Source organism: Hyla sarda, chromosome 4, assembly GCF_029499605.1.
Source record: "Hyla sarda isolate aHylSar1 chromosome 4, aHylSar1.hap1, whole genome shotgun sequence".
NCBI lineage: Eukaryota > Metazoa > Chordata > Amphibia > Anura > Hylidae > Hyla > Hyla sarda.
The window spans coordinates 54786219-54813047 of record NC_079192.1 but is presented as its reverse complement, the minus strand read 5'-3'; the positions used below and the strand labels follow the sequence as shown (position 1 = coordinate 54813047).

General features: G+C 41.1%; 2 protein-coding genes and 1 long non-coding RNA gene across 5 annotated transcripts in view; 1 reads left to right on the top strand and 2 right to left on the bottom strand.

Moving 5' to 3' along the window:
• Window positions 1-2392, bottom strand: part of LOC130367946 (uncharacterized) — a 39677-nt gene extending 37285 nt beyond the window's left edge. Inside the window, exon 1 of the long non-coding RNA XR_008892220.1 lies at window positions 2289-2392. This is a non-coding gene — a long non-coding RNA (uncharacterized LOC130367946). The remainder of the gene's footprint in view (window positions 1-2288) is intronic.
• Window positions 1-12805, top strand: part of LOC130367944 (inositol polyphosphate-5-phosphatase A-like) — a 56507-nt gene extending 43702 nt beyond the window's left edge. For all 3 annotated transcript variants that reach the window (XM_056570994.1, XM_056570995.1, XM_056570997.1), the window contains 10 exons: window positions 4533-4585; window positions 6074-6193; window positions 7000-7078; window positions 7169-7231; window positions 8629-8703; window positions 10099-10172; window positions 10261-10372; window positions 10450-10518; window positions 10599-10652; window positions 12683-12805. In XM_056570994.1, coding sequence (XP_056426969.1) covers window positions 4533-4585; window positions 6074-6193; window positions 7000-7078; window positions 7169-7231; window positions 8629-8703; window positions 10099-10172; window positions 10261-10372; window positions 10450-10518; window positions 10599-10649 — 696 coding nt within the window. In that variant the 3' untranslated portion in view covers window positions 10650-10652; window positions 12683-12805. The remainder of the gene's footprint in view (window positions 1-4532; window positions 4586-6073; window positions 6194-6999; window positions 7079-7168; window positions 7232-8628; window positions 8704-10098; window positions 10173-10260; window positions 10373-10449; window positions 10519-10598; window positions 10653-12682) is intronic.
• A 6791-nt stretch (window positions 12806-19596) lies between these two features.
• On the bottom strand, window positions 19597-25655 carry NKX6-3 (NK6 homeobox 3). The gene is made up of 3 exons (XM_056570998.1): window positions 23209-25655; window positions 21969-22138; window positions 19597-20270 (listed from the first exon to the last, which is right to left on the bottom strand). The coding sequence occupies exons 1-3, from the start codon at window positions 23579-23581 to the stop codon at window positions 20040-20042; spliced, it is 774 nt and encodes a 257-aa protein (XP_056426973.1). The 5' UTR covers window positions 23582-25655; the 3' UTR covers window positions 19597-20039.
• Window positions 25656-26829: the final 1174 nt, after the last annotated feature.

Here is a 26829-nt window from a genome sequence, read left to right as displayed (position 1 = left end):
CACGTGTACTAACCCACCGCTCTAATCAGCAAGAAGAGGTGGGTCCCAGCAATCAGATTACCCTCCCCCTCCCCCCAGCAATCAGATTACCCTACCCCTCCCCCAGCAATCAGATTTCCCTCCCCCAGCGATCAATCACCCCCTCCCACCCAGCGATCAGCCAAACCCCCCCCCCCCCAGCATCACATATCAAACCCCCCGAAAGGATCAGACACTTACCCCCCCGAGTAATTAGACACTTTCCCCCCAAGTCCCCCCCTCAAGTGAATAAATAGGGGATAAGCACACCCCGAAATGATCAGACACTTATCCCCCTTCCCCCCCCCCAAGTAATTTGACACTCCCCCCCCCAATCTCCCCCCCCCCCCCCCCCTCAAGTGAATAAATAGGAGATACATTTTATCTCTGGATTACACCTTTGACCTTTATTGGCCCAATTGTGACCCCTGCAGTGGCGATATGAAGGTGCTATCCAGCATTAGAAAAACATGGCTGTTTTCTTTTTCTTTAAGGCAGCGCCACACCTGCATACAGGATGTATCTGGTATTGCAGCTCAGCGCATTGACTTTAACGTAGCCGAGCTGCAATATCTTACACGACCACTGAACAGGTGTGGTGCTGTTTTTAGAGAAAGAAAAGTGCTGCCGTGTTGTTCTAGTCCAGGACAACCCTTCAGTCGGCACAGTTCCATGATGATGTTAATAGCTAAACTGTGTATCATGAGGTGGCAGGATTTCCCCAGTGAGTGGTGCCAGTCCTCTGAAGGGTTAAGGCTTACTTTATGTGACTTTGCTCTTTTTTTTCCCAGTAAGCACTTATAATGGGATCGGCCAGTGGCGGAAGACAAGACTGGCTCATGACTGAGTTGTTTTTACTTTACGTACATAGAGGAGCACTAACTATAGAAGTTTCCCACTTTAGCATTTAATCTATTTGTGGTGGTGGCACAAGAGTCCTATTGGCCCTAGAGTAAACATTGGACCCCCCCCCCCCCCTGCAAAAAAATACCGGCCATGCAAATTTGCATAATTAATTATATATGCGCGACATCACAGGATACATATATATGCGGGAAAAATTTTGTCCTATTCTGACCCCTATAACTTTTTTTATTTCTCCTTATATGGGTCTGTATGAGGCTAATTTTTTTGCACCCCAATCTGTAGTTTTTAACAGGACCATTTTTGTTTTGATGGGTCTTTTTGATCGCTTCTTTTTATTAACTACAACTCCCAGCATGCCCTGATACAGCCTGTGGGTCAGCAGCTGCCCCAAATAAAAAAAATAAAAAACTACAACTCCCAGCATGTTGGACTACATAGTATATAGTATAGGTCAGTTTTTCCCAACCAGGGTGCCTCCAGCTGTTGCAAAACTAACTCCCAGCATGTTGGACTATATAGTAATATATAGTATAGGTCAGTGTTTTCCAACCAGGGGTGCCTCCAGCTGTTGCAAAACTGCAACTCCTAGCATGTTGGTCTATATAGTAGTATAATAGTATAGGTCAGTGTTTCCCTACCAGGGGTGCCTCCAGCTGTTGCAAAACTACAACTCCCAGCATGTTGGACTATATAGTAGTATATAGTATAGGTCAGTGTTTTCCAACCAGGGGTGCCTCCAGCTGTTGCTAAACTACAACTCCCAGCATGTTGCACTATATAGTAGTAAATAGTATAGGTCAGTGTTTCCCAACCAGGGTGCCTCCAGCTGTTGCAAAACTACAACTCCTAGCATGTAGGTCTATATAGTAGTATAATAGTATAGGTCAGTGTTTCCCAACCAGGGGTGCCTCCAGCTGTTGCAAAACTACAACTCCTAGCATGTTGGTCTATATAGTAGTATAATAGTATAGGTCAGTGTTTCCCAACCAGGGGTGCCTCCAGCTGTTGCAAAACTACAACTCCCAGCATGTTGGACTATATAGTAGTATATAGTATAGGTCAGTGTTTTCCAACCAGGGGTGCCTCCAGCTGTTGCTAAACTACAACTCCCAGCATGTTGGACTATATAGTAATATATAGTAAAGGTCAGTGTTTTCCAACCAGGGGTGCCTCCAGCTGTTGCAAAACTACAACTCCCAGCATGCCCGGACAGCCGTTGGCAACAGTAGTTTAGCAACAGCTGGAGGCACTCTGGTTGGGAAACACTGGTATAGGTTATGGTGCAACATTCCCGGAGTTGGAGGATTGGTTGGATAAATACCAGCCATTGCATTGCTGGTATTTTTAGTATAAAAATGCCGGCAGGGTGGCAACCCTAGGTCGATACCAACAAAGTCCTGTACCTGTAACAGCGAACAGGGGAGACTTAGTACTGCCATAGCCAAGTCACAATGGCTTATTGACATCCCTCTTGCCCCCCAGCCCCCATAAGCTTTAGCCTGATCTACACTATAGGGGAGATTTATCAAAACCTGTCTAGAGGAACCGTTGCTAAGTTGCCCATAGCAACCAATCAGATGGCTTCTTTCATTTTCCAGAGGCCTTTTCAAAAATGAAAGAAGCGATTTGATTGGTTGCTATGGGAAACTTAGCAACGATCCCTCTGGACAGGTTTTGATAAACCTCCCCTACAGTTTATATAGTCCGTTTTATGTGAGCAGTATGGGCCAAAATACAGTGCTTAATTTGGTTCCATGTTGAGTGTCCTATTTCATACTGTATTGTTCATGGCCATGTGTTTAGGTCCCAAATGTGAGACCACCCAATGGAGCACGGCAGTAATCTCAGCCACTGATATACTGTCTATCCATATGATCTATGTATATTAGAAATAAAGCCACTCATATAAAGCAATGGATAATATTCCTCTCTCATTGATAAATAATACAAATAAGGTTTGACGGCACCAGAAGTTATTCTTAGGTGTCTGCAGAAATCTATTCCAGATATTGTATATGTTGATATCCATCTGTACAATGTTTAGGAGGGTTAGGAACTTTGAAAAGGACGAATGTCCGGCACTGGATATGCATAAGAATCTTTGCTTTATTTCTGTCACAATACAGAGCAGGAACGGCTGACGCGTTTCGCACCGCCTGGTGCTTAATCGTAGACTTGACCGTGCGAAATGCGTCAGACGTTCCTGCTCTGTATTGTGACTCCTTGCCAAAGCAGAAATAAAGCAAAGATGCTTACGCCTATCCAGTGCCGGACATTCTTCCTTTTGGATTCGTATTGTGAAGCCGGGACGGGACCGGTGGGTCCGATAGCACAGGTGAGCAATAGCGGTCATCAGTGAGTGAGCGGACAACACAGTTCTTTGTTCAAGGTTAGTAACTTTGTACTATGTTTATCTTTGCCTTCGCTATTAGATGAGGGTCCATTGTAGCAGACACCTTTTATTAAATGGGTTATCCAGGAAAAACCTTTTTTTTTTAAATATCAACTGGCTCCAGAAAGTTAAACAGATTTGTAAATTACTTCTATTAAAAAAATCTTAATCCTTTCAGTACTTATGAGCTTCTGAAGTTGAGTTGTTCTTTTCCGTCTAAGTGCTCTCTGATGACACCTGTCTCGGGAAACGCCCAGTTTAGAAGCAAATCCCCATAGTAAACCTCTTCTAAACTGGGCGGTTCCCGAGACACGTGTCATCAGAGAGAACTTAGACAGAAAAAAACAACTCAACTTCAGAAGCTCATAAGTACTGAAAGGATTAAGATTTTTTAATAGAACTAATTTACAAATCTGTTTAACTTTCTGGAGCCAGTAGATATATATATATATATATATATATATATATATATATATATATAAAAATAAGTTATTTTCCTGGATAACCCCTTTAAAAAGCTATTTAAAGGGGTACTCCACTTTTTAAATCAACTGGTGCCAGAAAATTAAACAGATTTGTAAATTACTTCTATTTAAAAATCCTAACCCTTCCAGTACTTATCAGCTTCTGTATACTACAGAGGAAGTTTTTTTCTTTTAGAATTTTTTTTTTCGGTCCGGCCACAGTGCTCTCTGCTGACACCTCTGTCCATTTTAGGAACTGTCCAGAGTAGGAGCAAATCCCCATAGCAAACCTATCCTGCTCCGAACACAGAGCTCTGTGGTCAGACAGAAAAGAAATTCAAAAAGAAAACAACTTCTTGTGGAGCATACAGCAGCTGATTAGTACTGGAAGGATTGAGATTTTTAAATAGAAGTCATTTACAAATCTGTTTAAATTTCTGGCGTCAGTTGATTTAAATTTTTTTTTTTTCAGTGGAGTGCCCTTTTAATAAGATATGCAATCGGTTTATGATTGGTGGGGTTCCAACCTCTGGGACTGTTTTTCTGTACTTCTTACAACCCGCTTCTGTAACCCCCACCATTCACTTGAATTAAATTGTGGTGCAATTCCCCGTCCTGCTCGAAACTGGTTGGATAGTCACCCCCCACCGCCACCACCACTGTGATTCCATATCTTATCCATCACTATGAGATGGGAATACCCCTTTATCTAAGAATTCTCTAACAAGGTATATGAAAATGCAGTGTATAAACCAAACAACCCTTTCCTTAACCTTCTGTGTTGTCCACAGTTTGCCTGGACTCGCAAGGGATTCATGAGGACGCGATGGCTAGTCAATGACCGGTTAGTCCAACCCAATCTCCTAATAACAACTTTGTGCCAGTGACTGGGGCACATGATTGTGTAACACGTGCGGGTGATAGCAGCCCCGGTCTTCCGTGCTGAGGGCTCAGCGCAGTCTGATTGTTCTCTAGTCTGACAATCCCAATGATAAATTTGTTTGTCTTTGATTCATATCTCCAATAATGAGCAACCCTTGATCCCAATACTTCCCCGAGCCTGATCTACTGCAGACTTGTGGCTTGCTGTAACCTGCGAGCTCATGATTCCTTTTTTCTATTTATCTTTAATATACATATGTGTGTGTATGTATGTATATATATATATATATATATATATATATATATATATATTGTTTCTCACAATATTGCTTATATACTGTAGATCAGTGGTCTCAAACTGTGGCCCTCCAGATGTTTCAAAACCTCAACTCCCAGCATGCCCGGACAGCCAACGGCTGTCCGGGCATGCTGGGAGTTGAAGTTTTGCAACATCTGGAGGGCTACAGTTTGAGACCACTGCTGTAGATCCACTTAACAGGCTTGTCTGCTTTGTATAATCCTTGGAGGGTCCTCTGAAAACACAATTATCATAGGCTTTCCTTCTGATGGGACCCCAAATGACAGCTAGTAGTAAGTGTTTAATCTCCCTACAGCGCCTCAACGGGGCAAATGAAGCATTACACAGTCCTTTTGGAAATCAATGAGCTTTTCATGTCATGTGGTCCTCCAGAGCAAGAGATGCTTTTCATAGTCACTTTTTCTTAGTTGAAGGTTTTGAAAATGGGGCCCATATATTATCTCAGAATTTTATGAGGATATTTGGAATTTTTTTTTCTAAAACAAGATAAAGTATTTGACTTCCCGGCCAAATTTTCAAGGAGGGGTCAGGTTTTAAGGAGGGAGTATTTCTAACCAGTTTCATGGGGAAGCAGTGACTGGGACCCCACTATTGTCATGAGAAGTGGGAGTTCCAGTTATCGGACCCCCACTGCCCCGAGGTGTCAGTTCTGGAAAAGCACATTTTAAAGGGGTTATCCCAAGATTAAAACTTATACCCAGTCCCAACAGGGGACCCCTGTTTTCATGTTTGGTGTGGCCCCACCATTGATGATACTTATTCCCTATATTGTAGATAGGTGATACATTTTAATTTTGAGATACCCCCTTTGATAGCTTTAGAACCAGGGCTCAAGTCCTGCAGGAATGCTTGGGAACTACGTTCCTGCACTTTTTCCACTGCAGGAACACAGTTCCCATTCTGCCCTTCAGTGGAAATCTTGGGTGAGTTCCTGCACTTTTTTTCCCCAGGACTTCACCCCTGTTTAGAACCTATACGCCAGCCTCTCATATCCACCTTACTATCAGTTTCCCTGATGCTACATGCCCAGTTTCAACCATTGCTTTGTCCATTTCCTTCAGTCTTTTTATTTTCTTTTATTATCTATATTTGCAGTTGGACCATTCACACTAATCTGTCTTCTATGTTTAGGATGTTCGATCTTGTGAACCTTCACCTCTTCCATGATGCCTCCAACCTAGTGTCATGTGACTGCTCACCATCTGTGTACAGCGCCAACCGTAGAAGGGCTTTATACCATGTCCTGACCAGGTACCACCTAAAGGCCAATGTAGGACCTGTCTGTCCTGGAATGTATCCTTAGTTGTTTAAAGGGGTATTCCAGGGAAAAACTTTTTTGTTTAGATCAACTGGCTCCAGAAAGTTAAACAGATTTGTAAATGACCTCTATTAAAAAATCTTAATCCTTCCAATAACTATCAGCTGCTGAAGTTGAGTTGTTCTTATCTGTCTGGAAACAGTGCTCTCTGCTGACATCTATGCTTGTCTCAGGAACTGCACAGAGTAGAAGAGGTTTGCTATGGGGATTTGCTGCTACTCTGGACAGCTCCCGAGACACGTGTCATCAGAGAGCACTTAGACAGAAAAGAACAACTGAACTTCAGCAGCTCATAAATACTGAAAGGATTAAGATTTTTTTAATAGACGTAATTTAAAAATCTGTTTAACTTTCTGGAGCCAGTTGATAAATAAAAAAAAGTTTTTTCCTGGATAACCCCTTTAACATGTTTCAAATTACTGCCAAACTATAGATGTGCAGAAGAGCATGCATGTTGGTCGAATTTAGAGTGATTTTTCTTACTATAGTGTATTGAAAGTAAACTTAAAAAAATACATATGTCCATCTAGTTCGGCCTATCTCATGTCAGGTGATCCAGAGGAAGGCAAAAAAATATATACATGAGGTTGAAGCCAATTTTCCTCATTTTAGGGAATATAAATTCCTTCCCGATTCCAAACAACGTCTTGTTTCTTGTTATCAAAAGAAAAGTAACATGAAGCATTATGGCGTCTTGACAAATTTTTGATGTTTCTTTTTTGTTTCTTATGTTCCCCAGGCTAAAAGATGACTGTAATGCGCCATTTTTCTTATTTGGAGATTTTAACTTCCGCTTGGACTTAAAAAGTCTCATTCAGGTCTGAAGATCCTTCAATTGAGATGTATAATTTTTTTGCGGCCTTTTTTACTCTATGTCCTAAGGGTTAAATGCAATCCTCTACCCACAGGCTCAAGGCTGGTCCTCTGGTGACACAGACGGGCACACTGCTGTGTATGAACAGGATGGAGAGGTAGGGTTGTAGAATATTATTTCTCTAAATAACTGGGCAATAGAAATTTCTCTTTACTTACATTCTGTCCAGGGCCAGATTAAGGTTGGTGGAGACCCCTTCTGGGACCCAAACCTTACCCTACCCATATTACAGTCATATCTAGGAGAAATGGCCATGCATGCTGATGCCACCCCTCACTAATAGTAATAGAGTTAGCTGAGCCAGCAACTGTGATCTACCTCATATCTACTATCTATCTAATATCTGTTTATCTATCTATCTATATATATATATATATATATATATATATATATCTCATATCTATCTCATCTATCTATCTATCTCATATCTACTATCTATCTAATATCTGTTTATCTATATATATATATCTATCTCATATCTATCTATCTCATATCTATCTCATCTATCTATCTCATATCTACTATCTATCTAATATCTGTTTATCTATATATATATATATATATCTCATATCTATCTCATCTATCTATCTCATATCTACTATATCTATCTATCTATCTCATATCTATCATCTATCTATCTATATATCTATCTATCTAATATCTATCTATTTATCTAATATCTATCTATTTATCTATCTATCTCTTATCTATCTACCTATCTACCTATCTATCTATATCTATCTCTCATGTTTATCTATCTCATATCTATCTATCTATCTATCTATCTCATATCTATCTATCTTATATCTATCTATCTATCTATCTATCTATCTCATATCTATCTATCCCATATCTATCTATCTATCTATCTATCTATCTAAAATGACCAGGGAGAGCAGCACTTCCGGATAACATAAATAGGTGGTGCAAGCAGCAAGAGATAGCTCAGGTCTGAACTTCTGAAGCCCATACGGATATATATAAAATAACAAATAAAAAAACAAGGTAACTGCAGCATTCAGAAGTGATGTAAGTAAAGTGTAGCTTTATTCCATTCCAAATAAAGTGTAAAGTTTCAGTCACCCATGCGGCCTTTTTCAAACCTTTTGAAAAAGGCCGCATGGGCGACTGAAACGTTACACTTTATTTGGAATGGAATAAAGCTACACTTTACTTACATCACTTCTGAATGCTGCAGTTACCTTGTTTTTTTTTTATCTATCTATCTATTTATCTATCTATATCATATCTAAAAAAAAAAGAAAAATAGCCAGCACAACTACCTACGGTAATACACTAGTGCACACTGCTGTGGCAAATACAAAGTATACAAAAAAGAAGGTTGCAGAGCACTCTTGGTCAAAAAATGTCTATCTATTATCTATCTATCTATTTATCTCTCTCATATCTATCTATTTATCTATCTCTTTAAGTACTGTATGCACATGGTCTGTTTTCTTGTCATCGCTCACTCGGCACCACTTCTTTCCTCAGGTTCAACTTTTAATGAAATGTAAAAGGTTTGAACATCAAAACTCAAAAGTATTTCAGGATGACAATGAGCACATGGTGAGACATGATCCATACTATGAAAAATATCATTTAACTTTTTTTTTTTACAGTGAAACCACTCTAAAAGACCACCTCTATGAGAAGGCCACCAGATTTTTTGTGACACATTTATAGTTCACAATACATCATGCATAGTGCTCATTCTCAAAATGGTTTCACTGTAAAAATGGTTAGGAACCTACCTACAGATATGACCACATATTGTATATACTCGAGTATAAGCCATCCCGAATATAAGCCGAGGCCCCTAATTTCACCCCAAAAACCCAGGAAAAGTTATTGACTCGACTATAAGCCTAGGGTGGGAAATACATCATCACCCTGTCATCATCACCCCCGTCATCATCACCCCCATCATCATCACCCCCCCCCGTCATCATCACCCCCGTCATCATCACCCCCCCCCCGTCATCATCACCCCCCCCCCGTCATCATCACCCCCCCCGTCATCATCACCCCGCCCTTCATCATCACCCCGCCCTTCATCATCAACGCCTGTCAATCCCTTCAGTGGTCTTCAACCTGCAGACCTCCAGATGTTGCAAAACTACAACTCCCAGCATGCCCGGACAGCCTTCGGCGGTCCGGGCATGCTGGGAGTCGTAGTTTTGAAACATCAGGAGGTCGGCAGGTTGAAGGCCACTGCGGCCTTCGTCATCATCCAGACCCTCTTTAGTTTTCTACTCACCTCCCCTCAGTGGGAAGGAAGGGTGAGCTGGTCCGGGTCATCTATGCTGCAGGGACCGTCCGGTGGGGATGGTTAGTCGTTCCGGGCTTTCCATCTTCACCGGGGAGGGGCTCTTCTCCACTCCGGGCCGGCCCCGGCATAGTGACGGTGCCCTGACGATGACACACAGTGACGTTCATGCGCAGGGACGTCTGCTGTGCACAGACATCCCTGTGCATCGTCGTCAAGGCAACGTCACTATGCCGGGGCCGGAGCGGTGAAGATGGACAGCCCCACTAACCCTCCCCACCGGATGGTCCCTGCAGCATAGATGGCCTGGACCAGCTCACCCTTCCTTCCCACCGAGGGAAGGTGAGTAGAAAACTAAAGGGGGGTCTGGATGATGACGAAGGCCGCAGTGGTCTTCAACCTGCAGACCCCCAGATGTTTCAAAACTACAACTCCTAGCATGCCCGGACAGCCGATGGCTGTCCGGGCATGCTGGGAGTTGTAGTTTTGCAACATCTGGAGGTCCGCAGGTTGAAGACTACTGAAAGGGATTGACAGGCGGAGAGTTCACTCGCGTTTTCAGCTCGAAAAATCGTGCTGAAAAACTCTGCTTATACTCGAGTATATACTGTATGTTAAAGGTGCCATCTATCGCTCATGGCGCACACATTGATCTGTACATAAGATGATCTTTCTCTGGTATCTTTTGTTTGTAGCTGCTTAGATTTGACCATGAACCTATCCCTTTCTTGAATGAACTGACTGAGGTCCAAATCTCCTTTCCACCTTCGTAAGAAAGTTTTCTTAATATTAATTTGTTTTTTTTTTATAAATGAGCAATTTGCTATATTTGGTGAGTTTTCCTCCTTTCCTACCAGGTATCCATTCAGTGAAAATGTGAGCAAACCTTCAGAGTTTATGGGTACACGATGTCCTGCGTGGTGTGACCGGGTCTTCATGTCTCTCCCAGCCAGAGCCTTATTGCACAATGTGAGTTCCAGTCCCCACTGTTCGTGTGTCCATCTTTCCCTATTATCTCCTCATTTCATTTTTCTTGACTTCCACAGGGTAAACATGGAGAAGCCTCTGTACAGTATGGGCGTATTGGGGGAGATATCTGTATGGGGGATCACAAGGTAACATGGAGGAAATGTTGGTGCCTGGAGATGTATATTACAATAGCCACTCACTGATAGGTCTTTCTTGTCATGTCTAGCCGGTGTTCCTCTACTTTGAGATGGAGACAGTCTACCAGACGGAAAATTGACAGGTAAAGACTTGGCTTCTTATAGATTCATGTACCTTATTTATGGGCCCAGATTTACCAATCTGTCTGAGGACAAAAACATATGTTTTTATAGGAAAACCCAGACCGTTTTTGATTGGTAAATTTGAGCAAATTTTACTTACATAGTTGGTAAAAATCTTGAATTTGTTTGGATACTCCCCAATTTTTTGAAGGACATTTCAGGCAAATATTTATTCAGCCAGTTTAAGGCTAAGTTTCCACTTGGTTTTTTTTCTGGCAGTTTTTGAGCCAAAGTCAGAAGTGGATCCATAAGGGAGAAGAAGTAAAAGTCCTTCCTTTATATTTCCCATTCCTTTTGAATACACTTCTGGCTTTGGCTCAAAAACTGCAGTGGCTGTATTCCAAAAACTGCCAGAAAAAAAAACAAGTGGAAACTTAGCCTTACAGATCATAGCCTCTCTTCAGATGTGGCCTCTCTTCAGCATAGAGGAGTTTGCTCTTGTGTCCATTATGGGGTCTGCCCCAAATTCCTATGCGGTGTTGTCTGGGGTTTGGTCAGGGTCTGAATTATGTGGGGCAGACCCCATAATGGACAAAAGAGCAAACTCCTCTATGCTGAAGAGAGGCCACATCTGAAGAGAGGCTATGATCTGTGACATAATTCAGACCCTCAGAATTGTGGAGTTTGGTTTAAAGGAGTATTCCAGTGCAAAATAACTTTTCCCCTGTCCAAAGCATAGGTGACAAGTTATAGATTGTGGGGCGTCCCCCGGGATCTCCTGGATGGGGGCCGCGGCAGTCTGCAGGAAGTAAGGTTTCGTCCCCAGCAGAAAGCCGCGGCAGACACGCCCCCTCCATGTATCTCTATGGGGTACATTGAGGGGGTGTGTCAGCCACCGTGTCATGCGGGGACAAAACGCCCCCTTTCCTGCATACTGCTTTGGCCCCGTCCAGGAGATCCCGGGGGCCCCAGCGCTCGGACCCCCCGCGATCTATAACTTATCCCCTATCCTTTGGTTGGGGATAAGTTATTTTGCACTACAGATCTCCTTTAATATCTGTATTATGAGGTCTGGACTGTGGTCTTAGTTGTGAGGTTTTGTTAGAGGTTTCAATAAAGCAATCACTGGCCTGAATTATGGAGATTGGTCTGGGGTCTGAGTTATAGAATCTGGTCTGGGGTCTGAGTTACAGAATCTGGTCTGGGGTCTGAGTTATAGAATCTGGTCTGGGGTCTGAGTTATAGAATCTGGTCTGAGTTATAGAATCTGGTCTGGGGTCTGAGTTATAGAATCTGGTCTGGGGTCTGAGTTATAGAATCTGGTCTGGGGTCTGAGTTATAGAATCTGGTCTGGGGTCTGAGTTATAGAATCTGGTCTGGGGTCTGAGTTATAGAATCTGGTCTGGGGTCTGAGTTATAGAATCTGGTCTGGGGTCTGAGTTATAGAATCTGGTCTGGGGTCTGAGTTATAGAATCTGGTCTGAGTTATAGAATCTGGTCTGGGGTCTGAGTTATAGAATCTGGTCTGGGGTCTGAGTTATAGAATCTGGTCTGGGGTCTGAGTTATAGAATCTGGTCTGGGGTCTGAGTTATAGAATCTGGTCTGGGGTCTGAGTTATAGAATCTGGTCTGGGGTCTGAGTTATAGAATCTGGTCTGAGTTATAGAATCTGGTCTGGGGTCTGAGTTATAGAATCTGGTCTGGGGTCTGAGTTATAGAATCTGGTCTGGGGTCTGAGTTATAGAATCTGGTCTGGGGTCTGAGTTATACAATCTGGTCTGGGGTCTTAGGTTTGGGATAGTATGTAAGATCACTGTTGCATACAACCCCTTCCCTCTATTTATTCTCACTATAAGGTGAGGAATACAGTATACAGGGAATATTCAGAGAAAAATGTACATTCTGACAAACCCTGCCCCAGACATGGCAACCCCCTGTCATATCTCAGGAGTCCCTTCATACATGTGCTGCCCTGTATAGGTGAGGATACATATGAAGTATTAAACACTGTATGCACCCCCATCACATTGCCATATCTTTACCTCAACAGGTCAACCAATGGATCCCAGATCATCCTACTGCCATAACAGTTCCAAGAGGGATCTTTTTACTAGACACTATTACCATTTCACTTATTTAATTTTATTTAATACACATCTTGTATAATCTTCTATTCTCATTGTGTCGCGTCCTTTATTCACGGTGTCGCGTCCTTTATTCACGGTGATGTATGTTCAACCCTGACGCGGTGAAACGCGTGGCATTGTTCCAATAAACTCCTTTTCTACTCACCTGACGTGTCCATTCCTGGCCAGCGCCGCTTAAACCCACCGCTTTCTGGAAGTTTTCACCTGGTATTGTTCGCATGGTTGGGGAGGCTGCAGACCGGACCTAACACTCACTCACGCCGACCATTGTAGTGTGTGAGTTTACACAACCGCCTCTGGTAAGGGTTTCTCTAATCCATTATTTGAACCTTACACTGGCTGGTTTTACGCTATGGAGCGCTCTTTTATTTAGTTTTAGTATTCTACTATACCGGCAGCATACACTGGCAGTACTGGTGCGGAATATCAATCTATCAGACTGTTCTATTGTGTGGTGAATGACACTGCCATAGTATAAGAGCATGGTGACCTGGACGTGTCACCCTCCATTTATAGAGTCTCTTGCTATGCAGCTGTCTAGAGGGAGTGATAAAGTGCTTCAAAATGGCCGACAATCGTTGTAACTTAAAGGGGTATTCCAGGGAAAAACTTTTATATATATATATATATATATATATCAACTGGTTCCAGAAAGTTAAACAGATTTGTAAATTACTTCTATTAAAAAATCTTAATCCTTTCAGTACTTATGAGCTTCTGAAGTTAAGGTTGTTCTTTTCTGTCTAAGTGCTGTCTGATGACACCTGTCTCGGGAAACGCCCAGTTTAGAAGAGGTTTGCTATGGGGATTTGCTTCTAAACTGGGCGTTTCCCGAGAAAGATGTCATCAGAGAGCATTTAGATAGAAAAGAACAACCTTAACTTTAGAAGCTCATAAGTACTGAAAGAATTAAGATTTTTTTTACAAATCTGTTTAACTTTCTGGAACCAGTTGATATATATAAAAAAGTTTTTTTCTGGATAACCCCTTTAATTCCTGTGTCCAGTTAAAGGGGTACTCCGCCCCTAGACACCTTATCCCCCTATCCAAAGGATAGGGGATAAGATGTCAGATCGCCGCGGTCCTGCTGCTGGGGACCCCGGGGATCGCTGCTGCGGCACCGCGCTATCATTACTGCACAGAGAGAGTTCGCTCTGTACGTAATGATGGGCGATACGGGGGACGGAGCAGCGTGACGTCATGGCGCCGCCCCTCATGACATCATGAGGGGCGGAGCCGTGACGTAACGATGCTCCGGCCCCTGTACTGCCCATCATTACGTGCAGAGCGAACTCGCTCTGTGCTGTAATGATAGCGCGGTGCCGCAGCGGGGATCCCGGGGCGATTTGACATGCACCGCGGCGATTTGACATCTTATCCCCTATCCTTTGGATAGGGGATAAGATGTCTAGGGGCGGAGTAGCCCTTTAAAGGATGAACCACAACTCTGGAGAACCAACTTCTTTTTCACAAAAATGAAATACTGTGAAGCGTAGGAGCATTCATGGGCAGGTGTATTGTTTGGGGTAGTACTTTAGATACTTTTTCTACCTCATACCCCCAGTTGAGACTGGCGCCTCTCCTGGCGATAGTATGTTTTACCAGAATGGGGCTAAGCTGCAATACCAAACATAGCCTGTGGACAAAAGTATTGCTGTTTCTGAAACAATAAAAACAATAAAAAAAATATAAAAAAATACACTTTTAATGTCGAATCACAGATTTTAGAACATGTTAAAGATCTGAGGAATTTAGGAAAAATGTTTAAAGGTAACTTAAAGGGGTACTCCACTGAAAAACACTTTTTTTTTTTTTTTTTTTTTTTAAATCAACTGGTGCTTGAAAGTAAAAAAAAAAATTAAATTACTTCTATTAGAAAATCTTAATCCTTCCAGTACTTGCTGCTGTATGTTCCACAAGAAGTTCTTTTCTTTTTGAATTTCCTTTCTGTCTGACCACAGTGCTCTCTGCTGACACCTCTGTCCATTTTAGGAACTGTCCAGGGCAGGATAGGTTTGCTATGGGGAATTGCTCCTACTCTGGACAGTTCCTAAAATGGACAGAGGTGTCAGCAGAGAGCACTGTGGTCAGACTGGAAAGAAATACACAACTTCCTCTGGAGCATACAGCAGCTGATAAGTACTGGAAGGATTAAGATTTTTTTTAAAAAGAAGTAATTTACAAATCTGTTTAACTTTCTGGCACCATCTGATTTAAAAAGAAATGTTTTCCAGCGGAGTCCCCCTTTATGTCGACCGGTATAGTTGTAGCAGGTCTGCAGGCTGTTGTGTGTTGTTTTACATTAAAGGGGTACTCCGGTGAAAACCTTTTTTCTTTTAAATCAACTGGTGCCAGAAAGTTAAACATATTTGTAAATTACTTCTATTAAAAAAATCTTAATCCTTCCTGTACTTATTAGCTGCTGAATACTACAGAGGAAATTCTTTTCTTTTTGGAATTCTCTCAATAAACAATAAATAAAGAGTTATTATTATTATTATTATTATAATGACGTCAGCAAAGAGCACTGTGGTCGTGACATCACGACCACAGTGCTCTTTGCTGACGTCATTATAATAATAACAACTCTTTATTTATTGTTGTCCTTAGTGGGATTTGAACCCAAGTCCCCAGCACTGCAAGGCAGCAGTGCTAACCACTGAGCCACCATGCTGCCCTTAGCATACATCTGCTATGCACGGTTGCTAAAATGGACAGAGATGTCAGCAGAGAGCACTGTGTTCGTGATGTCATCAGTGTTCCAAAAAGAAAGGAATTTCCTCTGTAGCATTCAGCAGCTAATAAGTACTGGAAGGATTAAGATTTTTTAATAGAAGTAATTTACAAATATGTTTAACTTTCTGGCACCAGTTGATTTAAAAGAAAAATGGTTTTCACCGGAGTACCCCTTTAAAGCCTTTGAACCACCTGCCAAGTTGAGATGATCTGCATGAGCTCTATGGCCCTACTTACATGTAGGATTTTCCACACACTTTGCATCTATGGAAGCTGTATGGACGCACTCTCTTAGTACCAGACTACACATGTGTCTATGCATGGGATGCTGGGAGATTATAACATTCGATTTATAAGGCTTTAGTCGCATGTAGAGAGGAAGTAGAGAAGATTACGTGACACTTTTATTTCGGCGGGGTGCGCGTTATCTCATAATAACTCTCTCTCTCTGCTTTTGATATATGGACTGCAGCGACAGTATGTCAGGAGAAGAACGTTCATGTACATATCCTCAGTAAAACTGATTTTTTAAATTCTTTTTTTAAATATTTTTTTTAAATATATTTATTATTGTTTGTAGACGATAAAGAATGGAATGTCCAGCGCAGATAGATACGGAACGGAGCAATTTATTGCAGAATATCACCTCAGTACAAGGACATAGTAGACAGTGGTGACGCGTTTCGGGCCTACCAACTGGGCCTCAACAATAATAATTGTTATTAGAGTACCTCTATGTACGTACCCCTGGCAAATGGCCTATAATGGAGTGTTTTCCAAACACTGGGTCTCCAGCTGTTGCAAAACTACAACTCCCAGCATGCCCGGACAGCCAACGGCTGTCTGGGCATGCTGGGAGTTGTAGTTTTGCAACAGCTGGAGGCACCCTGCTTTGGAAACACTGCAATAGACTGTATGATGGCAGCAATGTCAGAATGGGGTTCCTTGAAAATGATTCGGATGCTTACCCTTCCCCCCCATAAAGAATATACACACGCCCATTTATAATTTTATTTCCTACTATGTATGTACCCCTGGAAAATGGTCTATAATGGAGTGTTTTCCAAACACTGGGTCTCCAGCTGTTGCAAAACTACAACTCCCAGCATGCCCGGACAGCCGTTGGTAGGTGGATGATGATACCCCTTTTTATAAAGGATAGTTGCTGACATTGCTGCCATCATTGCTTCATGCTGGGAGTTGTAGTTTTGCGACAGCTGGAGGCACCCTGCTTTGGAAACACTGCAATAGACTGTATGATGGCAGCAATGTCAGAATGGGGTTCCTTGAAAATGATTCGGATGCTTACCCTTCCCCCCCATAAAGAATATATACACGCCCATTTATAATTTTATTTCCTACTATGTATGTATCCCTGGCAAATGGTCTATAATGGAGTGTTTTCCAAACACTGAGTCTCCAGATGTTGCAAAACTACAACTCCCAGCATGCCCGGACAGCCGAAGGCTGTCCGGGCATGCTGGGAGTTGTAGTTTTGCAACAGCTGGAGACACACTGTTTAGGAAGCACTGCTATAATGCATCACATAAGGGTCTAGAACATGTTGCCCCACTAACCCCTGTCTATCCCTTGTAAAAAGGGTTATCACCCTCCACCTACCACTACTAAGCTAACACCTATGAAAGTATGAGTTGAATTTCCAAATGCCCATGTTCTGGGTTAGAGATGCCACAACTTGGTTAAAAAGAATACAGGGACTCTGGCTGCAAGCAGGTGTTATATACTTGAGGTCCTACATGGTGATCAGGTTATAGATGGACCCCCTCTATGCTTTATTTCTTACATATATGCTTCTTATGCTAGAAAAACCTGACCATGTCTACTGAGGGCGCCAGGAGTGATGTAATTTCTCGGCAAGGTCATAAAGACTCAATGCACCACTACCTGGGTATGCTGCTTCTTCTCTTCGGTGTCTTTTTATAATGCATATAGCATATACCCGTTGTAGACATTGCCTTAGAAAATCTTATTTTCCAGTGCTTGGACGAGGACTGTCTGAGAGCTTGCTGGCCCCTGATGACTCTGCGTCTGGCCTCGTGCCACTGTGCGGCCGCCTGCCGCTCTTCCACATCGAGCACAACAGGCTGTGCAGATAGATGAGAATGTACGGCCCAGAAACTGTTAACCCTTACACCGTAACCCATAGCAAAATGAATACCAACCTCTCTTGGGCAGAAACACCACTCGTGGCACCTTATACCAGTCACCCTGGCAAAATTCTTTTTCACGTTGTGCTGCCAGACCAGAGACTCTGAAGCAGGTCGTGGTATATAATGACAAATAATACAATGAGACATGCCATTCCATTTTTATTTCAAAGGGTGTTTTAAAAAAAAAAAATTCCATGTGATACCTCATTTCTCCTGCGGAGGTGCTGTTGGGAAACCGAGCACTTAGTTCCCTCACAGATTCCAGCTGATCTCTGATGGTCCCAACAGATACCCTATTATTGGTGGGAAGTCCTTAGATAGTCAAAGGTCTAATACCACTCAAAACATGAAAATTACCATGTAACCGAACTGACCACCAATGCCAACTTTTCCTTTATTCCCACAAAAATGAGACATTGAGAAGCTGTTTAAGGGTCCAGAAACAAAGAGAGTTTTTTTTAAAGTTTAGTACAATAATGGTTTGATACTACAAATAAATTTTCACAAATTTAAAGTATACCTCAAAATCAATAATATGTTACCCTGTACCTAATCCTGACGATGTACATGCAATTTTTATGCCTCTATCCCCTATATTTATTATAAAAATCCCTCTTTTCATTAGCTCACAGTGTTAGAAATCCTCTCAGGGGAAGTGGGAGGTGATTTATCTATTGTCCATGAGTCATCTCTTGTCTATGACTCATGGACAAGCCTGATGCTGCTGCAGGACTGGTTAGTGTCCCAGTAGGTATAGGGACCTCTAGTGGTGGGATTTTCAGGGGCTGTTAACTTTATTAAATATTTAAAAAAAAAAATCAAACAACTATATTACAAAAGGGCTTTTAATTTTGATCAGCAACAAGATATAAAAAGTTTTTGGATCTGACAGTGCCCATTTTAATGTGTTTATTTATTTTTTAACAGTTACCTACATTTTTACCAAACTAAACCAAAAATGATTCCACGTAAGACCTCTTATAGTTAAGAAGAAAAAAAAACATACCAGGGACTATATTGTTCCTTCCATGTAGGTACAACTAAAGCAGCTCTATATTGAAAGGACCCTGCACAAAGGGTCCCAATATCTCAGCTTCTTGGACTCTTGTGATATGTGGGGTCTCAGGATTTTATTGTTTATTCAATCAAGGAGGTTATTACTAATCTTCTGTAATTAATCTTCTGCCGTATCCTGCATAGTCTTTATTAAACATTGTGTCATTCATTCAGCTCCATGTTTGACATAAGGCTCTATGAACACCTCTTTAGTATCCATTGATAATCCTATAGGACAGGGGGGCAAAGCCATGTGCTGGGGTATGTGGTTTAGTACTATTAGTACTACTGGATTAGTAGCAGTCATCCCAATAAGAGGCGTACCTCATTCCTCTAGGGGTAGAACAACATTAAAAAAAATAGCTAAAACACCATTCTTCTAAAACAGCTCCACTCCTGTTCCCAGGTTGTGTCTGGTATTGCAACTTGCACTGTATTCACTTCAATAGAGCAAAAGCAGCAATGCCAGACAATTCATGACATTGTTTTGGGTAGAAAGCAGCCATGTTTTTTTTGTTTTTTTTCTAAACCCTTTAAATTTCCAAACACCAAAACAATAGAACTTGTGCACTTTTAATGATCATATTGGATACATTGTGTTTTTACAGGTATTACCCCATTCATCATCAGTCATGTGACAGCGGTAAATATTACTTTAGAAGATGATTATAAGAGTCCCCTACTAGTAGTCATAGAGAGGGGCTCAGTCTTTATTATTATTATTATAGAAGTTTTACAGGATGGCTTCTTTCTTCCTAAAACAGCGCCACATCCGCCCCCAGGTTGTATCTGGTATTGCGACAGAAGTGTCACTGTTTTAGAAAGAAAGCAGCCATATCTTTAATCCTATAGAACCCAAGTGCCTCTTCTACCTGGTCACAATATATATAGCGTTCCTCTGTCATATACTGTAGGGATATTCTTTATAGAAGCTGATAAATACGGGTTTAAGAATGCAGCAAAATCTGTATTCATGACGACCGCAATGCAGCAAGTCCGGGTTGTGGAGATTTCGGGGCCGCAGTCAGAAAGCTGTAGGGATTTTGGCAAATCTTTTCCAGTCATGAGAGTTTTTGGCACACTGGTCACCATAGTGTATCTGACCGGCTGAACACCCATCTTTCCATGGACTCTTTTACAATAAATGACATTGTCCATGGTTTGGGTGACATTGGAGAATGGGGATTGATTTCCAGTGTGTTCCAGAACATGCATGACGCAGTGCATGGGGTTCCTTGTCTAGGACATGGACCATACAGATATCTCCGGGGGGGTGAAGTCCTTTTTGTCTATTCAGTCACAGATTGTGAGGGGCCAGGCTGAGGACAGAGAACGCTGCCCGGTGCTTCCTCAGTAGCAGGCGAATCTTCTCATCATCAGAGTCAGGATCCAGGGGTTTAGTATATTCATCGTCCTCATTCTCAGAGGGTGTGAGGTCTCCAGGGGCCCGAGAACCAAGGGAAGGGGGTCCTGAGGGGTCTGCAGTGCTCTTCTTACGCCACTTAGTGCGACGATTCTGAAACCAGACCTGAGAAAAGTAATAAATGTTATTTTATCTATCAAGTCATATCTATTTATCTCTATCTATCTCATATCTATCTATCTAACTATCTATCTATCTACCTCATATCTATCTCATATCTATCTATCTATCTCAATCTATCTATCTATCTATCTCTCATATCTATCTATCTCATATATATCTATCTATCTCTTATCTATCTATCTCATATCTATCCATCTATCTCATATCTATCTATCTCTATTTATCTATCTATCTCATATATATCTATCTATCTAGCTCATATCTATCTATCTATCTAGCTCATATCTATCTATCTCACATCTATCTCATATCTATCTATCTATCTCATATCTATCTATCTCTTATCTATCTATCTCTCATATCTATCTATCTCATATCTATCTATCTCATATCTTTCTTCTATCTATCTATCTCATATCTATCTATCTAGTTCATATCTATTTATCTCATATCATATCTATCTCATATCTATCTCATATCTATCTCATATCTATCTATCTCATATCTATCTATCTATCTATCTATCTATCTCTTATCTATCTATCTATCTCATATCTATCTATCTCTTATCTATCTATCTCTTATCTATCTATCTCTTATCTATCTCATATCTATCTATCTCATATCTATCTATCTATATCATATCTATCTATCTATCTATCTCATATGTATCTTCTATCTATCTATCTCATATCTATCTTCTATCTATCTATCTATATCATATCTATCTATCTATCTCATATCTATCTATCTCATATTTATCTATCTATCTCATATCTATCTATCTATCTCCTATCTATCTATCTATCTATCTATCTATCTATCTATCTATCTCATATCTATCTATCTCCTATCTATCTATCTATCTATCTATCTATCTATCTATCTATCTATCTAATATCTATCTATCTAATATCTATCTATCTCCTATCTATCTATCTATCTAATATCTATCTATCTCCTATCTATCTATCTATCTATCTAATATCTATCTATCTATATATCTATCTATCTCCTATCTATCTATCTATCATATCTATCTATCTCATATCTATCTATCTTTCTCATATCTATCTATCTCATATCTATCTATCTCATATCTATCTATCTATCTCATATCTATCTAGTATCTATCTATCTATCTATCTATCTATCTATATATCTATCTATCTCATATCTATCTATCTATCTCATATCTATCTAGTATCTATCTATCTCATATCTATCTATCTATCTATCTCATATCTATCTATCTATCTAATATCTATCTATCTATCTATCTATCTATCTCCTATCTATCTATCTAATATCTATCTATCTATCTATATATCTATCTATCTCCTATCTATCTATCATATCTATCTCATATCTATCTATCTTTCTCATATCTATCTATCTATCTATCTATCTCATATCTATCTAGTATCTATCTATCTATCTATATATATATATATATCTATCTCATATCTATCTATCTATCTCATATCTATCTAGTATCTATCTATCTCATATCTATCTATCTATCTATCTATATATCTATCTATCTCATATCTATCTATCTATCTGATATGTTTTTCAGGGATCTGGCCACTTGGGGTATATAGAATATTTATAAGCCTTGTCTTTCTACAATCATGGTTATAATAAGTAATAGATCTGATGACGCATAGAAGAACTCACCTTAACTTGGGACTCGCTCATGCCAAGGCTAAATGCCAGTCTTGCCCTTTCTGGTCCTGCAAGATACTTTGTTTGCTCAAATGTCTTCTCCAAGGCAAAGATCTGGTGTCCGGTGAAAGTAGGACGGGTATGCTTCTTTCTTGTGGACATGTCCGTGTTCATTGTGTGACCTGAAATCAGATAATAAGGCAAATTCTAGCACGTCAGGGAGAAGTATTAGGGGTGCACAAGGCTACCTTATAGATTGAGGTCACCATTAGGACCAAAATATGGGGGGCTATATGGTTTAACATCAACTTGTGACATCATACAGACCTTTTGCTATATGTCTTGATCAAGTATGAAGAGGTCTAAGCCCAAAGGGATCAAAGACTCACAAATGTAGGCAATATGCTTCCGTAAGACACATGTAAGCGTTACATATATGTGATCCCAGCTTTGTCACAGGAGGACAGTAGTCTATACCCCATTGCCGCTCTTTATCAGAAATCACATATGGTTTGGACATATTTACGGCATACGGCTATACGGTAAGCTTCACATATCCAGTGCTGGACGGGTCAACCCAAAATAGTCAATATTCCAGTAGAAATCCGTATTAGTTTAGATGTATTCCATTGATCTAGAGAACTCAGTATCACAAGTCATAAAAAACAATACAAACTCTGTATAGACAGACGTGTCATCTCTAGTTGTGACATCCTAGTGATTTCACCTTAATAAATACATTATCCAAATCTAATTTGGCTGATTTAAACCCAACTCCAAGGCATGGCAGCTACTATATACCCATTTATCTTCAGCAGATCCCACTAAAACTATGGTATTTCCCAATATGTTTGTACATTAATTCTGTACCTCTAACATTCATTATATTTGGAAATTACATTTTTGGGTTGTTCCTGAATATGTCAATGTTTCTGAGCCTCCACTAAAAACCCAAATGTTCTCCCCATGTCACAGTCTGGGGTCAGGGAGACTGGACGGTGGAGATTTGTTTCCATGGGTCACCACACTTTTATAAAAATTTTTAAAAAAATGGAGTTAAAGGTGATTTTGCTATCTATTGTGAAGACCTTACATAGAAACCTCCATATCTCAACTTCCTGGACCCCTGTGAGTGGATTTTGGGGCTACCTGTAGACACACCTTAGTTTTTCCTATTAGGCATTAATACTAGTATACTTCTATTATGCATTGCTCTGCTTGTTTCATCCCCTTAGGTTTCCAGATTACTCACCATTACCGAGTGTCCTATTGCTCGTTCTCCATTCCTGCCCAATGTCCATCCAGCTGCTTTGGTCCTGGTTGCTATACGGGCTTCCGCTCTTGGTCATAACGCTCCCTTGCTCACTGAAACAACCACTGGTAGCCGATGCTCTTCCATATCCTGGCACTGAGGGGTAGGCTGGCAGCATCCCACCATGTGGACCTGGTAGTGGTCGGCTGAGAATGTCTGAGATGCCGTGTGGGGTACCGGAAGGCAGATGGCATCCCAGTACAGTGCTGCTCAGCTTGTGAAAAGTTGTGTGGGCAGAAAATTGGCAACCAGGAGGGGCTTTAATTTCAGAATAAGGTGGCAACATAAAAGCTCCTGGATGATGGGTCTCCATGTTCCTAAATAGGTTTAGTTCAGCTGCTCTCCTAATATGATACCAGCAAAACTGCTGGAGAAATTTCCAGCATGGGTCAAACCCATGAAATGGGGGTCGAACTCTCTCCTAAATTGTCAGTTGAATCAAGTGTTATCAGCTGTGAGTCAGGCGGCTAAACCTCCCAGAAGGTCTACTTTCAGGACTTCTAATCTACTGTCTCATTTCCCCTTCCTTACCTCTAGAATGACTACTCTATGGTAATGTATTGTCACCTGCTCTTAGTTGCACTCTTCTTCTTCTTCTTCTCTTCTTCTTTGCTCCCTCTTCTACACTCTCCCTCTCTGTAATCCCACCGGTTCTCCGTCTCACCTTGTTCTCTCTCCCTGCCCGGCTGTGTGTTCCTCACTATCTCTCACTTCGTCACTGTCTCTTTCAAACTCTCATTTCTCACTTTCTCGCTCCTTCAGTGCGCTCTCTTTTTTCTTCCCACCTCCGTCTTGTTCTCTCCCCCAATTCTCTTCCACTTCATCTCACTCCTTTTCCAATCACCATTTCCTTTGTTCCCTCTCCCTTCTTTCGATTTCTTCACCTAGATTCCCCCAAGCTCAGCTTTCGTATCTGCGAGATGTAGCTGTCTCACATCTTATTCCAGAAGTTCCCCAGTAATACAGCTGAATCTCTAAGTTCCTTCTTCTATACCTCCACTCCCCGGCACTTTTTGTTCCCTTCTTTTTGGTCTATTAGTCTTCTCCCTGATGGTAAAATCTTATTCCCTGCTATCTAGTCCCAACAACTTCTTCTAGCCCTGCTAACCAATTGATTGGTACTATTCAGGTGAGTTATATTTCGCATTGACTCACCTCCCCCCCCCCCTTTGTCATTCCATGTAGTTATTGGCCGAGGTAATGGGTGATGGCCAACGATTGGCCGCTCCCCGCAGCCTTCGCACCCTGCCGGACGTCCCTAGATAAATTGAACTTTAAGATAGGGAATTAATGAGTTTGATTTTTCCACTGAGATGTTTGTCCACAAGCTGACAAAGCCTATCCCTTCCCCCGAATGGGATTTATGCCTAGTAAATAGATCACAGAACACAGATCTCCCCTTTGCTGAATCAGTCCTTATTATCTTTTATTAAATTTGACGTATATAATCCTATATTATTAGGGTGGAGTTTGGGGATGGGGTATATTAGGTTCGGTTTTGTCTTACATAGAATGTTTTGAGTTTTTACTCCATATCTCGCTCAATTAAGATAGGAACATTGCTGATAAGATGTAATACATTGCATACAAGACAAAGAAAATGTGTCAGGCATAGAAGCGAGAAGAGAGGAGGAAACTTGTGCAGAGGTTTTGTGTCTACTAACATTTCATTAAGCACCTATTAGTGATGTGACATGAATGCTTTATTATAGAGGTGAGAAGTAGGCCCAAAGCCTCATTCACATGGCACATATGGAGGCACAAGGAGATCTCGTTTAGTGGAGCTGTCACTTGGCTAAGGTTCGGTTCCTATCTGCGTCAGAACCCCATTCGGGGGGCTATGTCACACATTCTGTTTTTTAAGCAGAGTATGACTGCAAGCAGCCAAATACTGCTGAGTAAACAAAAACCAGACGGACCCCATTAAAGTCAATGTTCTGCATAGCCAAAGGTTCGTATGTTTGGAGAGGTCAGGAGACGTTGCTGTTGACCTAAATATGTCCAACTTGAAGCTCCTCTCTTGATTCAGGAAACCTTTTTGAATAAGCTGTGGTGTGTTTACATGACGAGTAGTGATGAGCGGCATTGCTCATATTCAAATTCGCCATATTTTGCAAATATATAGACGAATATTCGTCCTATATTCGTGAATTTTGCGTATTTGTTATATTCGCATATTCGAGGAAGAAAACAACGAGAGGATGGGCAACTTTACTATTGGTTGTTGGGATGTTGTTCATAACCTCTGACAAGTGTATTTGCATCATTCTAATTGGCTCACATGCGAATATGCGGGGAAAAAGTGAATATTCGTAATAGCAAATACATTTGCAATATTCGCGAATTTGCGATATTCGTGATAAAAATTCAAAAATGCGAATATTCGCGCAAACACTAATGAGGAGTAGCACTATTTCTGGCTACCATATAACTTGTATAGGACATTTTCCTCTAGTTTTCCCGTCTGCAGGCGGCATCTCTAATTTTCAGTTGTCCCTAAGCTAATGGGTAGAGTCTCACACTTCACTGCACACCAAAAGAATAGGGAATCCAGCTTCTCTATATCTCAGCCTCATAAGCAGCAGCATGGAGGGCATTATAGAGCAGGAGTGAGCAGTGTAAGTTATTAATCATGCACTAAGATGAGATTTAATACACACTATAAGCTCCTATTTTTTCTCTGCAGTCTTTGTCTGCATATGGCTCTCTATAGCCACACCACCTCCCTTCCTGCATAGACTTGTATGGGAAGCATGTAAACTGATCCCTCAGTGAGCTGCTAGTCCATCTTGCTTCTTTGGATGGGTTGAATCAGTTTTTCAGCATGAATGATGAGTTTAGGTGAAAGGGGAGGGCAGGGCAGAAGTATGAGAAAGAGACATTTTTATCTGATAAGATACATTTCTTATATTCACTTGTACTATTGATGTATGTACAGTTTGTTGAACCGATGGTAACTTTGCAGTCAGTATAAGGAGATTATGGCAAAATAAATGTCTTGCTGTGGAGGAGCTGTCATTTGTGTATATCACTGTGTAATAGTAGTGGAGCCGCCCTTAGATCCCTTAATAAATATAGGAGAGTGTAAGGCTGGGTTCACACCACGTTTTTCAAATACGGTTAACCTTATGCGTATGGCAAAAACCGTATGCAACCATATACAACTGTATGACTCCAAATTAAAGCGTATACGGTTTTTCCCCATACGGTTCTATCTGTTTGCATCAGTTTTTGCCAACGGTTTTGCTATTTTGTTGGAATTAGTTTTCCAGCAATTTAATAAAGTTACTATTGTGCTATTGAAATTCCAATCTGCGCATGTTACATAGTTACATAGTTAGTATGGTTGAAAAAAGACATACGTCCATCAAGTCCAACCAGGGAATGTGTCAACTCCAAAAACGGATTAGAAAAACCGTGTGCAATCGTATTCTGAAATTCTGTGTACGGTTCTCATAGACAACAATGTTAAAAGAACCGCATACGGTTCGCATACGGTTTTCCAACCGGAGGCAAAAACGTGGTCGACAGCGTTTTTGCCTACGGTTGAAAAATCGGCAA